The sequence below is a fragment of the Stegastes partitus genome, unplaced genomic scaffold, assembly GCF_000690725.1.
Source record: "Stegastes partitus isolate 25-593 unplaced genomic scaffold, Stegastes_partitus-1.0.2 Scaffold737, whole genome shotgun sequence".
NCBI classification, from domain to species: Eukaryota; Metazoa; Chordata; class Actinopteri; family Pomacentridae; genus Stegastes; species Stegastes partitus.
The window spans coordinates 202,573-218,112 of record NW_007578468.1 but is presented as its reverse complement, the minus strand read 5'-3'; the positions used below and the strand labels follow the sequence as shown (position 1 = coordinate 218,112).

The 15,540-nt window shown below is 37.7% G+C and overlaps 1 protein-coding gene across 2 annotated transcripts in view; it reads left to right on the top strand.

Annotated features, from left to right (window-relative positions):
- The window catches only part of hace1 (HECT domain and ankyrin repeat containing E3 ubiquitin protein ligase 1), a 39,922-nt gene extending 28,964 nt beyond the window's left edge, over positions 1-10,958 (top strand). For both annotated transcript variants that reach the window (XM_008291340.1, XM_008291339.1), the window contains exons 19-24: positions 2,773-2,969; positions 4,995-5,126; positions 5,542-5,640; positions 6,123-6,193; positions 6,282-6,395; positions 8,528-10,958. In XM_008291340.1, coding sequence (XP_008289562.1) covers positions 2,773-2,969; positions 4,995-5,126; positions 5,542-5,640; positions 6,123-6,193; positions 6,282-6,395; positions 8,528-8,630 — 716 coding nt within the window. In that variant the 3' untranslated portion in view covers positions 8,631-10,958. The remainder of the gene's footprint in view (positions 1-2,772; positions 2,970-4,994; positions 5,127-5,541; positions 5,641-6,122; positions 6,194-6,281; positions 6,396-8,527) is intronic.
- Positions 10,959-15,540: the final 4,582 nt, after the last annotated feature.

Here is a 15,540-nt window from a genome sequence, read left to right as displayed (position 1 = left end):
TCTAACTTAATAAATGTCAAGTCTTACCTTAAAAAGATTGTAATATCAAATAATGTCAATTTTGTCTGTTTTGCTAACTGAGTATGACTTTCACTGTAGGAACCCAGAAACTTTGTGGAAAAAAAGTGAAATATTTATTTAAAGTAGAAATAAAATTGTAATCTTTACCGTGCATACAGTGTATAGATACAGTGTCTATATATATATTTTTTTACCCGCCTTGGATGTTTTCCACTGTTATTGCTTTTCAACATTGAACCATGGTTAATGTAGAATTTAACAAAAAAATGCTGTGTCAAGGTGAAAACAGATTTCTGCGAAGTAATGGCAATTATTTAAGAATATATAAAACTAAATGATTTCATAAGTATTTATCCCCTTTTAGTAAATGCAGGTTTGCACGAACAACTTTGAGCTTGTGTGGATAGGTCTCAATCAGCCTTGCACATCTCAACACTGCAGTTTTACTTCCTTTGCAAGACTGCTCAGACTTTGTGAGGTTGCACAAAGATCATAAGTGAACAGCACTTTTTTAATCCTGCCACAAAGTCTCAATTGGTTTGAGGTCTGGGCTCTGAACTTGGGCTGTATGCTTTGGCCTATTGTCTTGCTGGGGAAAAAGTGTTCTGTCAAGTTTCAGTTCTCTTGCACACTGCATCAGGTTGTCCTCAAGCTTATACTCTACTGCATTCATTTCATCCTCTACCCTTACAAGCTTTCAAGGGTCTGCTACAAACAAGCATTCCATGTCATGATGTTGCCACTACTTCATGGCAGGGAAGGTGTGTTTGTGATAATGCACACTGTTTGGCTCAATTTTGGACCAAGGTTCTTTGGTCAGACCAAAGACCCTTCTTCCAGTTGACTAAAGAGTATCCCACATGGATTTTGGCAAACTAGAGATTTAGTGAAGATTTAATGTGAGATTTTTTTCAGCATCGACTTTCTCTTTGCCACTGTTCCGGAAGGCTCTGACTGGTAAAGAACACGGGCAACAGTTGTATGCAGTCTCTCCCACCTCAGTGGAGTCAGGTGTCATGGTAGCCTCTCTCACTAGTTTCTTTCTTGCATAGTCACTTGTTTTTGAGGATGGCTTGCTCTCGGCAGATTTAAGCATGTGCCATATTTCTTCCATTTCTTAGATATAGACTGAACTGTACTTCGAAGGATATTCCATCATCCATCCTCTGACTTATGCTTTTTGATAACCTTTTTGTGGAGTTGCTTAAAGTGTTTTTTGTTTGTCTTCATGGTGTAATTATAGCTAGGAGTACGGATTCACTAGTCACTGGATTTTCCAGATACAAGTATCTTTGTAAGGGCTGCAGGGTGGCGCAGTTGGTAGCACTGTTGCCTCGCAGCAAGAAGGTTGCCGGTTCGCGTCCCGGTTGGGGCACTGGAATCTTTCTGCGTGGAGTTTGCATGTTCTCCCCGTGCAGCGTGGGTTCTCTCCGAGTTCTCCGGCTTCCTCCCACACAGTCCAAAAACATGTTGAGGTTAATTGGTGATTCTAAATTGTCCGTAGGTGTGAATGTGAGTGTGCTTGGTTGTCTGTCTCTAAGTGTGGCCCTGTGATAGACTGGCGACCTGTCCAGGGTGTCCCCTGCCTTCGGCTCGGATGGGCTCCAGCCCCCCGCGACCCTAGTGAGGATTAAGTGGTGTATAGATAATGGATGGATGGAAGTATCTTTGTATTCTAATTACTTAAAACACATATGCTTAACTTAAATAATCTTCATTCAATTAGTTGTTTGACTTCTAGTACCTATTTGCTGCACCTGTGTTTAATGAGGTAGGTCACTGTAAACTGTAAACTTTTTTCCCCACATTTTACACAAGTGGACAAAATTGTTGGCACCCCTCGGTTAATGAAAGAAAAACTCACAACAGTCACAGAAATAACTTGAATCTGAAAAAAGTAATAACAAACAAAAATTCAATGAAAATTAAGCAATGAAAATCAGACATTGCTTTTGAACTGTGGTTCAACAGAATTATTTTAAAAAATAAACTCATGAAACAGGCCTGGACAAAAATGATGGTACCCCTAGAAAAGACTGAAAATAATGTAACCATAGGGACATGTTCAATCAAGGTGTGTCCTCTAATTAGCATCACAGGTGCCTATAAACTTGTAATCAGTCGGCCAATTTATAGGGTTACAAGTAGTCACTGTGCTGTTTGGCGACATGGCGTGTACCACACTAAACATGGACCAGAGGAGATAACAGCAAAATTGATTGTTCATATTGCTTGCACACGATTGTGCTGGTACCTTTTTTTCTTGACTAAAATGATTCTAGTGATGTTTTGACCTTTTCCACATATATGTTTTCAGACAGCAATTTTAGGATTAATATACTTTAAAAAATGTTTAGGTATTGTGCTTTGTATTATAATTTATACCTTGTTTTTATTTAATTTTTGGGGATGGATAATAGCACATCTTACATGTATATGGATAATTCTCCATCCTAAAATAGCAAAAATTCCAAGGGAAATCTAATATCAAATTGTCGTGAATAAGTATTAGTAATAAGTAATTATATTAAGTAATAAATATTTTGTGTTTTGTTTATAAAAAATATTTATAATTGCATATTCCCATATGTCTGTCAGCTTTGTTATGTATATCAAAATCATATTAAAAGTTTGTATTTTGACCTCTTCAAGATTTACTATTATATTACCTCCTTGATCCAGTCTTATTTTTTTCTGTACTGTGTATAATATGTGTGCCTGTGTTTCTGTGTGTGATTGTGTGTTTTTCAGGTATCCCAGTGAACTACCAGGACGTGTCGTCTATCGATCCAGAGTATGCTAAAAATCTGCAGTGGATTCTGGACAACGACATAAGTGATCTGGGTTTAGAGCTCACCTTCTCTGTCGAAACAGATGTGTTTGGGGCGATGGAGGAAGTGCCACTTAAACCTGGAGGGATCAGCATCCTGGTCACCCAGGACAACAAGGTCAGTCCCCATGAACACAGTCCTAGGCATCATCTCATACAATGCAAACATACAGCAAAAACTGGTTTGGTTGGTGAAAGGAGAAAACGCAGTATTCTGGTAGATTAATCATAGCAACTGGACTTGTTTGAGTTTGTTGAAGACGTTTCACCTCTCATCCAAGAGGCTTCATCAGTTCTGACTGACTAGTTGGGAGATCCAGATACTTATAAACTCAGGAGCCATTAACACCTGAGCTTCGGTTTCAATTGGGGGTTGTTACTCCTCCCCCTCGTTATGTGAGAAAACGCAGTGATGTGCATGCTAATACTTTATTTCATTTAGGTGGAAACAGACGCAAGCTGACTGCTTAGAATACGGTTTTGTAGTCAAGGAGATAATGCTTCTTTTTAGTCATAAACAGAAAATATTAAGGCTGGCAACTGCTGTTTCAGAAGTCTGATTGAGTTGGATTCCACAGCAGTATACCTGACTATTAGTAAAGATTAGACTAATTTGTGCTGTACAAAAATGATATACACAACCTGTCTTTTGAATGTCTTGTCAGGATGTGTAGTCTTGAATTGAAATCAGTCAGAACAAGCTGGGAGGACTTTAGGGAGGGGTTTATACAACTGTCTAAGAATCTGAATGCCTTTTAAACAATTTTAAATTAAAAAAATAAAATAAAATAAAAATCTGAAGGTTATTTGTTAGAACATGTTATGTAAAGCCTGGATCAAAGTGATAGAACAGACCACAAGTAATTTCCTTGACCATGGGCTCAAGCATGATGCCTGGCAACGTCTTGCAAAACCACAATGTCACAATTTTACTCTTAATTTTTTGAGGTGATTGTACAATTGAAATATAACATGTTAATGAGAGGGCATTAGAGCTGTTTATACGTGACTTTTGTTAGGCATGCTGTTCCCTCTGTTTCCACTCCAGACAGCTTACTGCAACTTCATATGTACTGTACAGACAAGAGAGTGGTATAGATATTCTGTAACTCTCAGCAAGAAAGGAAAAAATCTATTTCCCAACATGTCAAGCTATTCATTTGAAGACTTCCTCTGATAATCATGTTTCTACCTTGTTACTGTGTCCATGTGGTGGTTTACATACTAGAAGACATATCATGAGGGAAATAGGTAGTCAACACCTGAGCATTTCCACGTTGAAGCTGCAGTGTAGCAACAACAGTCTCAAAAACATGGATCTACCTTGTTACTGTGTCCATGTGGTGGTTTACATACTAGAAGACATATCATGAGGGAAATAGGTAGTCAACACCTGAGCATTTCCACCTTGAAGCTGCAGTGNAATTGGGGTTCTGGTTTGAACATATGTCTGAATTACTCCAATATTACAACTTGGTATCATGTAGCATAGAATCATTTTCTCGTGTTTGAGCAAAGGAGTAGGCGAGCTGGTGTGCTCTAGCTGCAGGCATATGCCAGACAAGTATGTGTAAAAGCATGGGATTGCACATTCACAGATCCATGCATGCTAACGGAGGCAAAGGTGTAAAGCTACATTACAAGTTTAAGGCATGTAGGGTTTATTTCATGAAGAAATATATGAATATGTAATTTTGATCAACAAAAAAAATATTTTTGGGGTTTAATTGATGACCAGTGAGAGACTCTTGCCAGTGAGGTTATGAATTTAGCAGCAAGTCATGTGTATAAATAAATTGCCTAGGACAAAAAGAGGGGTTTGAAAGTTGCTTAGTTACTGGACTTTTGTCTGTTAAAAGTCTTGGGGGGGGGGGGGGGCTTTAGATATAGATTGTTTTTATGGTGTTATTCTCTAGCAGTGTGGTTGAAGATGACGTTTAATTGATCTCTCTCCTCCAGCTATTTTTTTCTATGGAATTTCTAATTAGAGTGTAGCACTTGCAGTGTTCCTGCAGATGGCATTACCCTATAAAGACAGCAGCTGAAAGGAGCGGAACAACTATTATATATGAGGTCAGTCTCTTTCTCATGTTCACCAGTATTCTGCAAAGACTTATCTGGGTGTGTGTGTGTCTTCTCTTAGGCTGAGTATGTCCAGCTGGTGACGGAGCTGAGGATGACGCGAGCCATCCAGCCTCAGATAAACGCTTTCCTACGAGGATTCCACACCTTCATCCCCCCGTCACTCATTCAGCTTTTTGATGAATATGAATTGGTTAGTCAGCCTTTTCTAACCTCCCTGTCTTTGTCTACTTTTCTTCCCCCTGTGCTTTTTCCAGTTGCTCTCCTCCTTGGAGCCTTATGCCCGACACCCCACTTAGATCTGATGTGGTATTGATTAGCCATATCTTCAACTTCTTTAAAGGGTTTGTGTGCTGTGTTTGTGCAGTTTCCCATCCGTATGGATCAATAGGGTAGCATTATGATTTGTTGGACGTGCTTGATCGTGCTTTTTGCAGGGCAACTCAGCAGCTTGTTTTGTGTTTACACTTCTTAATAGCTGTTTTACTTCACCTCTGATTGGCTGGTTTTAGCAATGTGAAGGTACATAGAGTTCAAAGGATCTTTCAGCTACTTGCTATCTTTTCTTAATGCTTTGTGTGCGTGTGCATGCACATGCGTGCGTACAGGAACTCCTGCTGTCGGGGATGCCAGAGATCGATGTGCAAGATTGGTGCAGGAACACTGAGTACACCAGTGGCTATGACCCTCAGGAGCCAGTCATCCAGGTCGGCCCTTTTTTACCACTTTACATGGACTGAATCTTTTAAGACAAGATGGTTATGTTTCACCTGAATCAACTGGGTTTGTAGTAACATTGATGTTTACCTGTCGGCACAGGTTGTTACCATATTACATTTATGTATTATTTTGAAAACATTTCCAAGAAGACAGTATTTACAAGGCAGTGATATACAGGAATATACGTTTTAAATGTCTGACGATAAAGAACTGATGATTCTCCTCGATTAGCTTTGCATGACAAAAGCACAATTATTTATCCTATATGGGATGCAGTCTATCATCCAACTTTAAACTGTATGTTTTTAATTTTGACAAAAGATTATGTTAAGAATATAGAATATATACAATATAGAATAAAGAATATATATGTCACCTCATCTTCTGGGCGAGCGGTTTCTAGCTTTTGAAAACTGTGTATGGTGTAAACTGGTGTGATGTAGCTCTAATCTGTCTGTGTGTTTTGCAGTGGTTCTGGGAAGTGGTAAAGAGCTTGACCCAGGAGGAACGGGTTCTTCTGCTTCAGTTTGTCACCGGAAGGTTTCTCTGCTGGAATTCCTCAGAAGTTCTCAATATAAAAAAATGTGTCAAAGCCTAAAAAAGTAAATTAAGTGCTATTTTCTCTCAGTTCCAGAGTTCCTCATGGTGGCTTTGCTTACTTGATGGGTGGCAGCGGTTTACAGAAATTCACCGTTGCTGCAGTACCATACACCTCTAATCTACTGCCTACCTCCAGTACCTGGTAATTACTCTTTTTCTTTTGATTCATTTGTATTCAGTCTTGTATTTGAGATTGGTGCAGGCCCTGTATAAGATGTTTTTTGGATTATCTTTGACTTGTCAGTGTCTCATGGATGTTTTGACTCCAGCTTGTTTCCCAGTCAACAGCATCACTTAATGCAGTCTTTGCCTTCTATCAATTTGCATTATCACATTATTTTTCCTTTTCCAGAACATTGTCACTTGCCACTCATATACAGTCTTCAACAAATGTATTAGACCACCCAGTGTAAGGTTTATGCCATAGCTGCCATAAATTAACAGCATTGGTAATTACCAAAATAATTTTCTATGTTTCTGTATCGGTTAATACACCAGTATGTAGAAGCTCTTTAACAGAAATTATATTTTTAATGCTGAAATATAATTATTGTCATCAATGAATTTTAAAAATTACTGTTTTACAAAAAACTGAAAAAATAGTAAGCACATTATTATTTATTGATTAAGATGTCAAATTATAGTTATTTACTTGCATTCCTGACCAGAAAACTTTTAGTGGTTGAATGCTATGCTTGATTCATGTCTGACTTCTCAGAGAAGCCCATAGAGCTGAGTGTGAATTAAAGCACTTTCTGATGAGACAAATATCGAAAGACATAAAGTGTTCTCACAGTATGGTCAAGTGTGCTTTGGAGTCAATTGCTTAGACTGATACTTACAAAAAGGAAGAGGCAGGAAACGAAAGTTAACTGAAGCAGATGTCAGACACCTCAACATTTTGAGTACTCGAGACAGAAAGAAGACCACTGCTGATCTTCTGGCAGAGATGAATGCTTCTAGATCAGAGTCTGAGAAAGTCTCCAGAATGACCACAGTGTAGACCAAAGTGTCATGTAAAGCAAGTCCGTGGGAACAGCGAGAAACTGTTTGAAACTCAATAACAAAAGAGACTGTGGAAAAGTACATAAAAACAATGTCAGCAAGAATGCAAGCTGTTATCAGAGCCAAAGGAGGTCGTACAAAATGTTAAGCTTTTTGGTTATTATGTGTGAAAAAGGACGATTTAGTTGTTTCAGTTTGTTGTTTTGGGCTACAAGGTGGCGAAGTGGTTAGCACTGCAGCAAGAAGGTTGCTGGTTCGCGTCCCGGTGAGGACACCGGGATCTTTCTGCGTGGAGTTTGCATGTTCTCTCCGGGTTCTCCGGCTTCCCCCCACAAGTCCAAAAGCATGTTGAGGTTAATTGGTGATTCAGAATTGTCTGTAGGTGTGAATGTGAGTGTGATTGGTTGTCTGTCTCTAAGTCTAGCCCTGTAATAGACTGGCGACCTGTCCAGGGGGTCCAATTCACCATAGAGATGTTAATTTAAAAAAAAATATCTTCATCAGGTACAGGTACTGTGTGTTTTTCTCTTAGAAATAAACATTACGAACCCATTTTAACCCCAGTACAGTAGGGATTTTTTTTCCCCCTTGAATTGTGTACTGCACCACTTTTTGCCGTGTTTCACTGAGATTTTGTACACTGATTAAAAGACTAGTTTACACTTGAAATTAATTAGAATTTCTTATTTGAAAATGTGCTAATTTACCACTGCCTCCATTCACATTGTCACATAATCATTTCCTGCAATCTTCCTATGAAATGGGCACTGTTTTGTCTCTGTGCACACAATTTAACTTATAATGGTCTTGTGGTCCTGGCCCATTGCCACACTTCTTACACACCTGGCAGGGATGCTCAACAGTACTCCAAAGTTGTAGATTTATTCTCCACAAGAAGAAATTGCACAATCTGTCACCTTTAGTCCTCAACCCCCTGCTGACACAGACATAGTACATGTCACCAACATCCTCAACAGTTATGGGACCTTCCCTGATGGACCTTTGTGTTACTAAGCACTAGAGGGCAGTGTGTTCCTTCAGTGTTTGTGACACTTGGTAGTGATATCCTTGTACACTGATGGCAAAGTTTGAAAACAGGGAGAGGCCTCTGCATGGTGGACAGGTAATTCCTATTGTTGAATTTCCTCTTTTAGAAACCAGTGAGACACCAGCTCTCCTCCAGTTCCTAGATATGATCTGTTATGACCACAGTGTGCCATCAGTGTAGACCATGATCCCTGCAAACCTCTTGTTTCTCCCTCTCTGCAGTATCAACATGCTGAAACTCCCAGAATATCCAAGCAAAGAGGTCTTGAAAGATCGGTTGCTGGTAGCGCTGCATTGTGGTAGCTACGGGTACACCATGGCGTAAACGTCCTATCAGCCCCTGCAGCTGTGACAGTCTGCGGAGTCATGCAACTCCCACCTCCTCCTTCTTTATAGACCCTTTTTGTAGTCAGAAGCTGCTTTTGCTGGACAAATAAAGAAAATCCAAAATCTTTTTGAAGAGCTGCTGGAGAAGCACAACAGACTGAGCAGAGACCCCAGGTTCTAGTTCTGCACTTATACTTTCTTAATGGAAGCTGGTATCTGGTAATTTCTGCAATTTCTGCAAATAATAAATATGTAACAGAATTTATACCGTGAGTACTCTATTTAAAAGACACAATAATATTCCTAATAAAGTGCAGGCCTACTGAATGCCACATATCGATTCTGTTTAAGGAGCTCTCCAATGGAAGTGTAGAATTGATCAGTTTTGAACATGCTATCAAACATATCAGGAATAAGATACAGGTATATCAAACTGATATCATGGAGCAAATCTATATTTAGTTTTTGCCTTGCCTCTTGCCTTCTGTGTCCATTTCCCTATTTTACCATTTCTTGATCTTTGGGGTCAGTAGCTCTTGTCTGAACTACTCAAACGACTTACTGTCAGGGTCCAGTAAGAGACCAGTGCCAATGTGATACCTAAGTGTTTTGACACCTTATTTCATTGTGGAGAAACCAAAATCTTTAATTTTGTTAAAATACAGTAAGAACAATAACTACATAGGTAAAATAATGCCAACAGCCTTATGTTCCAGCCATATATGGGAGATGCCGTTCCAAAACGATAGAAGAACCTCCACTCTTCTGGTTTCAGGCCATCCAGTAGTAGTACCAGATTGTAGTCTGTATTTGTGTTCATCCCAAAGTTGTTGGATGGGGTCACGGTCATGGCTCTGTGCAGGCCAGTCCAGTTCTTACAAAGAAAACCAGGAAAATCACTCTAGATACCCCTGGCTTTGTCTATTTGTTGAGGTTATTTTAACACCTGCTAAGTCACCAGCAACTCCTGTACATGCACTGCTGTTTTTATATAAGGGAGAATATCAAGCTGCAATTAGCTGTATGCCTCCAGATTTGGTGGCTGCAAATGACCAGTCCAATTACTCTGTTGGAGTTGACTTGACATAACCGTATCAAATGCTGGAGCCCACTAGAGCTGGTACTATGTCATGACATCTAAATTGCACCTTCAGCTTCATTCTCTTCAGTTGTACACTTTCACCCTTTTAGTATGAAACTGTGAAATGCTTGCCAAACATATAGAACTTAGGCTTCCTTTTATTTCACTTTATTAAATAGCTGCAAGGATTGATTGTATTTTACCTTTTTTTGATGAAATATTAAAAGTCTTTAATGTTTCATTGCAAAATAAAATTATCTACCACGAGCAGTGTATTTGGATTAAAGCCTGGTGTAATATTGTGTTTTAGGTCTTCACAGTGCTTCAACTTTTTTTCACCTACTTTCAATGGCTGGCTTCATGCAAATTGCTAAACATAAATAATCAAAATAAAGATGCAAAGCAAAAGAGATACCTGGCCCTGGTACTGACAAACACGGCACTAATCAATAGCAGTAAAGACATTGTCAGTGGCCAACAATTTACGTTTGCTGGAGAACAGCAGTAAAAGGGGTGCTATCACTGCAGGAAAGCAAGTATTTTTTTCTTTTTTCTTTTTTCTTTTTTTTTTTTTTAAATTTGCGTGATTGCATTTATGAACAAATACATAAACACATTAAATAAAAGCCAAGTACAGCTGTTTATTGATTTTTAAGCTTTAAGGTTTTATTTCAGTTGTATTTCAGGCTGGACTTATCTAGCTGTGATGGAAAGTGTTTGCAAAGGAAAAACTGTTCACAAACACATTGATGTGCGTAGTGGACATACTTTCTGGCAAAGGTGTTTTTCATTTGTCAACACAGCTGCCTGAACACACCCCTCCATTGCTGTATCTCTTTTGAAGTGACTTGCTGTTTTTTTGTATTTCATGAATGAATAATCTTCTTTAATGATAGCCTTCTGTTTGTATTTGTCCTTGTTTCAAAGAATTTTACAAGGAACAAAATATATTTTGTCATGATAAAGGGGATGGGGGTAACATCATGAATGTATCACACAAACTTCTTGCATAGTTGTCCTTCTTTCCATTTTAAAAGGGAGTATAAACATTAATTTAATATTTTGTCATATTTGCCAGTATTGCTCATCTGAAATGCTTTTGTAAGCAGATGTTAATGTTTTATTGTAATTGCAGCCTTTATACATTCTACTGTAAATGTTTGCAGTATTAATTGATGTATTTTACCATGAAATATAACTTATGCATTCAAATTTTACCAAATAAAGTGTGTTTTGATACTCCAAGTGGTTTGGACTGCCTCTGTAGTACGCTAAGAAAACTACCAAATATTCTGTACTGAAATGAAAAATGGCAGATATTAAGAGGGAGGAGAAAGTGCAGTGCATCACTTCAATGCAACAGGTATGCTCCCAATAAATTTGGTAAACAATGTTTAGCATGTTTAGCATCTGCTTCAGCTCTACCTTAACAGCATATTGAACAGCCTTCAACCCCTGCCTTGCCCCTCATCCTGTTGTTACTCTTGAGTTACTAAGGACCTCTAAAAGGGGACTCACAAAAAATTAAACAGAAGCCAAACAAAAAACAACAACAACAGAAGCCAATAACAGTACTGTTGCAAAAAAAAAGTTTGAATTTTGAAGATCATGGCTTCCAGCTATTGCAAAAATACAGTATCTCAAAATATTAGAACATTTCATTTTAAGGAAATTACTATTCAAACAGTATAAATACAGTGTATGGTTTTGTTCAGTACATGCAACTGCTATCAAAGGGAAGACTGCTGATTTGGAAGTTGTCCGGAAGACAGACACCAACAGCCTCCGCACAACCCAGTCACACTGCAATTTGTGATATAGTCACGAAACTTAATCTATTGACTAGTGTCCAGGGACACGATTTGCCCAACTTTTTCGTGTTTCCCTGCACGAATTTCAAACCAATACATTTTCAATTGGAGCTATCTTTCGTGTCTGGGCCAAGTTTTTCTCCCCTATTAGACAACGCATACGTTGTAATGTTTTTGTCGTTCTTTTCTTCCAACAGTCAGGCATTAACCAATTTTACTGTTATGGCCTGTCCACACTAATAACTATAGAGATCACTATAAAGATGTGTGTGCCCACACTGATGAACGTTAACATTCTGTAAACACTGGCGCTGCTTATAAGCTCCGTATTCATTCAAATAGAAAAGGCAAAAAATATCCAGGCAGAGAGAAGCTGTTCTGAGATTGCTCTGAAAGGGATCCCAATGATATTGTTCAATAGCTATTATTGTTCATTTGTGATAAAATATAAGTGCTTTTACTTTGTTTGGGCTACATGCTCCTCGTTGCTTTCATTTCTCTGTGAACGTATACAACTCTGACGGACACATGCAGGAAAACGTCGCAGCAATGGATGATCTGACAATTGTTATTGATAGGCCAGTGGTGGGGAATGTGTCTGTAGCTTTGTGAAGCTTTAACGCAATTCTTTAGTTGGATGCCCAAGAACAAACCGGAGAAATCTTCAGTTCACTATGTAGAATTTATTTAGGTCACAGGTAGAGTAAGGTAGCGCTGGACAGAGGCATAACAAGAGGTCTATCAGAAGGAGCCCCGATATCCGGAAAAATTCACATTTATCTTCTTTGGCTGGGCCTGCCCCAAATGTAAACAGAAACTGCTTGGATCGAATACAAAGTGTGTGTCTGTTGTCCAAAAGGCATGTATCTAAAGTAACTGATAGAATAGGGGAGTTTCCGCTGTCTCACAGTATGTGAACCAGTTCTCACCGGCCATCTTGTCTTCAAGGACATGCATTGTACTCAGTAGAAAAAAGCAAAACAGGATCATAGGTTCAATGGAGAAATACAGATTCAGAATACGTGATGGTTTAAAACATAGCTAGTTATAACAACTCTTTTACACTTATTTAATACTACACCTATTATACTGTAACGGTAACACATTTGTCAGTACTTCAATTAATTTATTTTAGTTTGTTAATACAAAAACACAACCCTAGTTGTAAACCCAAAGAAGAGCTACGTATTTCATGGTGTGTCCAATCACGTATTGTACCGCGACTGGAAGTTGTAGTTCTTTCTTTAAAATAGCTGTTTCTCCAAAATGGAGGGTGAAAAATAAAACGTTAAAAGCATTTAGGGGTTTAAATTGATGAGGAACACTTTTTTTTGGAATGACTTTACAAATGAAGTTGACATATATTGGTGAAATTAAATTTTTTACCACATTTTGTGATAATTTTGTGAAACATAGTGGGTAAATTCCTCAATGACAGCTTTGTTTTGATTTACTGGAACCCATGGGTGTCATTTTTGGCCTTGTTAAAGATGTTTTTCCTGGTTAAATCCTGTTTCATACTATCCTAACCCTAACATTGAGGACATCCTTACCGGCTGCTTTATCTGCTCAGGAAAACAATTTCAGGGTTACCCTCATTCATGTGTTTTAACAACAGTCATATAGCTATATGGCTATACAGTATGTAATAATAATAATAATAATAATAATAATAATAATAACCTTATTTGTAGCACCTTAAAGAACATTTCACACAGTGGTTTCATAAAATACAAGTAAAATATCAGGCAAGACAGGGCAAACACAGGCAAAAACAATCAAAAGTTCATGAAGACACATGTAAATACACACCATAAAAAATGAAAATGTATAGAAAGGATGGGAAGTTAAAAACTGTTTAAAAGGATGACATCACACAAGGGGGTTAAAAGAGAAGCTGAAGAGAAAATTAAGGATAAAAATGGATGAAGATATACAGTAGTTACTCCATAGCCTCTCATTTACCATAAATACACTGTTATGTTATAAGCCCTCTCTAAGAGCCATACACATATGTACAAACAAGGCCTAATTTCTGTTGCACTTACTCATTGCTTTTTCTTATTAAAATAAGATTAAATGGTAAAAATTTAATTTCACCTATATCAATTTCATTTGGAAATTCAGTGCAAATAATAAATCAATTTAAACCCCTAAATGCACTTAAAGTTTTATATTTCACCCTCCATTTAGGAGAAATGGCTATTTTGAAGAAAGAACTGCAACTTCTAGTAGCTTTACAACACAATGTGATTGGACACTCCATGAAATGTGTAGTTCTTCTAGGGTTGTGTTTTTGTATTAATAAACTAAAATAAACGGACTAAAATACTGACAAATGTGCTACTGTTAAAGTATAATACATGTAGTATTAAATAAGTGTAAACACATCTTATAGTAATCTCTACAGTTATTAGTGTGGACGGGCCATAGCAGTAAAATTGGTTAATGCCTGACTGACTCCCCTATTAGACAGCACATATGCTGTCTAATAGGGGAGTTATAAATAAGTATGTCCGAAGACTCCCGTTGAGCGGATGAGTATAATAAATAAATAAATAAATAAATAAATGAATAAATACGTAAGTAAGTAAATAAATAAATATATAAATAAGAAAACGAGAGAAAATAAATAATATTTAAACTAATAAATAAATAGAATGGTGGCATAATTGTGAAGATAAAAAATCTTAATGAGGACACAGGGAACACAAGGATATGGAATGTGGGGTGGTTTCCTACTTGATTGATATTTTTACTGTGCATGTGTCAGTGTATCGGACAGTACAGACTGCTCGAGAATTCTGGCACTAACACAGATCTCAAGTAGTTGTGTGCATGGGGATTGGAATAGCATAAAAGGGGATATTTTAGTTCGGGTGTTATATGAGGTGGTGAATTAAAACGAGTGAATAGGCTGGGAAAACCCTCAACGATCAAGTGCACAGAGTAATAGACTCCATGTAGAAGCTTCTTGATTGGGTCCTTCACTCAGGCACTGTGCCATTCACCCTCTCTGAATAATACGTGTAATAATCATTGAAATGTCTCAGAAAGTTGTAGATCGATGTACAGAGTGTAAATCTGGCTTTTTGTGGTCGGTACTGGTTGAAAACAATGATAATGTGGTTAAAGAAAGTTTCAAAAGATGAGAATAAGAAAGGGTTAGAGAGATTTGTAAATTAGGTGAAGAGAAATGTAGGAGAAAAATGCTTGCCACTCCACCAACACAGACAGATTTCAGCTTGTTTCTGCACCAGGCAGCAGCAGAGTGTGAGGAAAGATAAGAGCAACACAAAGATGCAGAAAGGGTGCAAAGAGGGAATGCAGAGAAAGTAGTTAAGAAGGTAGAGAGACTTTTAGTGGCTTGAGAATGTTTTTTGTTTTTTTTTTTAAAGGTAAAGGTATGGTTGAGAGAAGATGGGATGAGCAAATAAGACACACTGTACACTGACTCAAGACCCTACAGAGAGAACACTGACTGAGGTTCGCACTGACTTAGGAACCTCACTAACTGACAATGACCACAGCCCTGGAAATAACTAAATAAAATAAGAAACTGGAAAGAACTCAACTGAGGAAATCCTCCAAAAAGAGTCCACTATGCAAACTAAGCTGTACACTGAGAAATTTGGAGTGCCATTTACTTGAAAACAGCTAGGTAACAATTTCCACACAGATATTCTGAGTAATTTTTACTCAGAAAAATGTCAAGTAAAGTTTACGTGCCAGCAAGATTTTTTTATTTTTTTAAACAATCAAGTAAACATTATTGGCAAATTTCTTTTAAATGCAAAATGCACTAAGTCTTTGATAGTAAATTTTACTCAAAATACCTTTGCATCTACTTACAAAACCCATATAAAGGTGCTTAATTGTCATGATTAGTTAACTAGTTTTTCTTTACTTTATTTTGAGTAATATTTAAGTAACGTTTACATAATTCATCTTCTACCTACACCACTGTTCTAACATGGAGTTGTTGCATTTTTAGCCTGGACTACTTTTAATTAAAT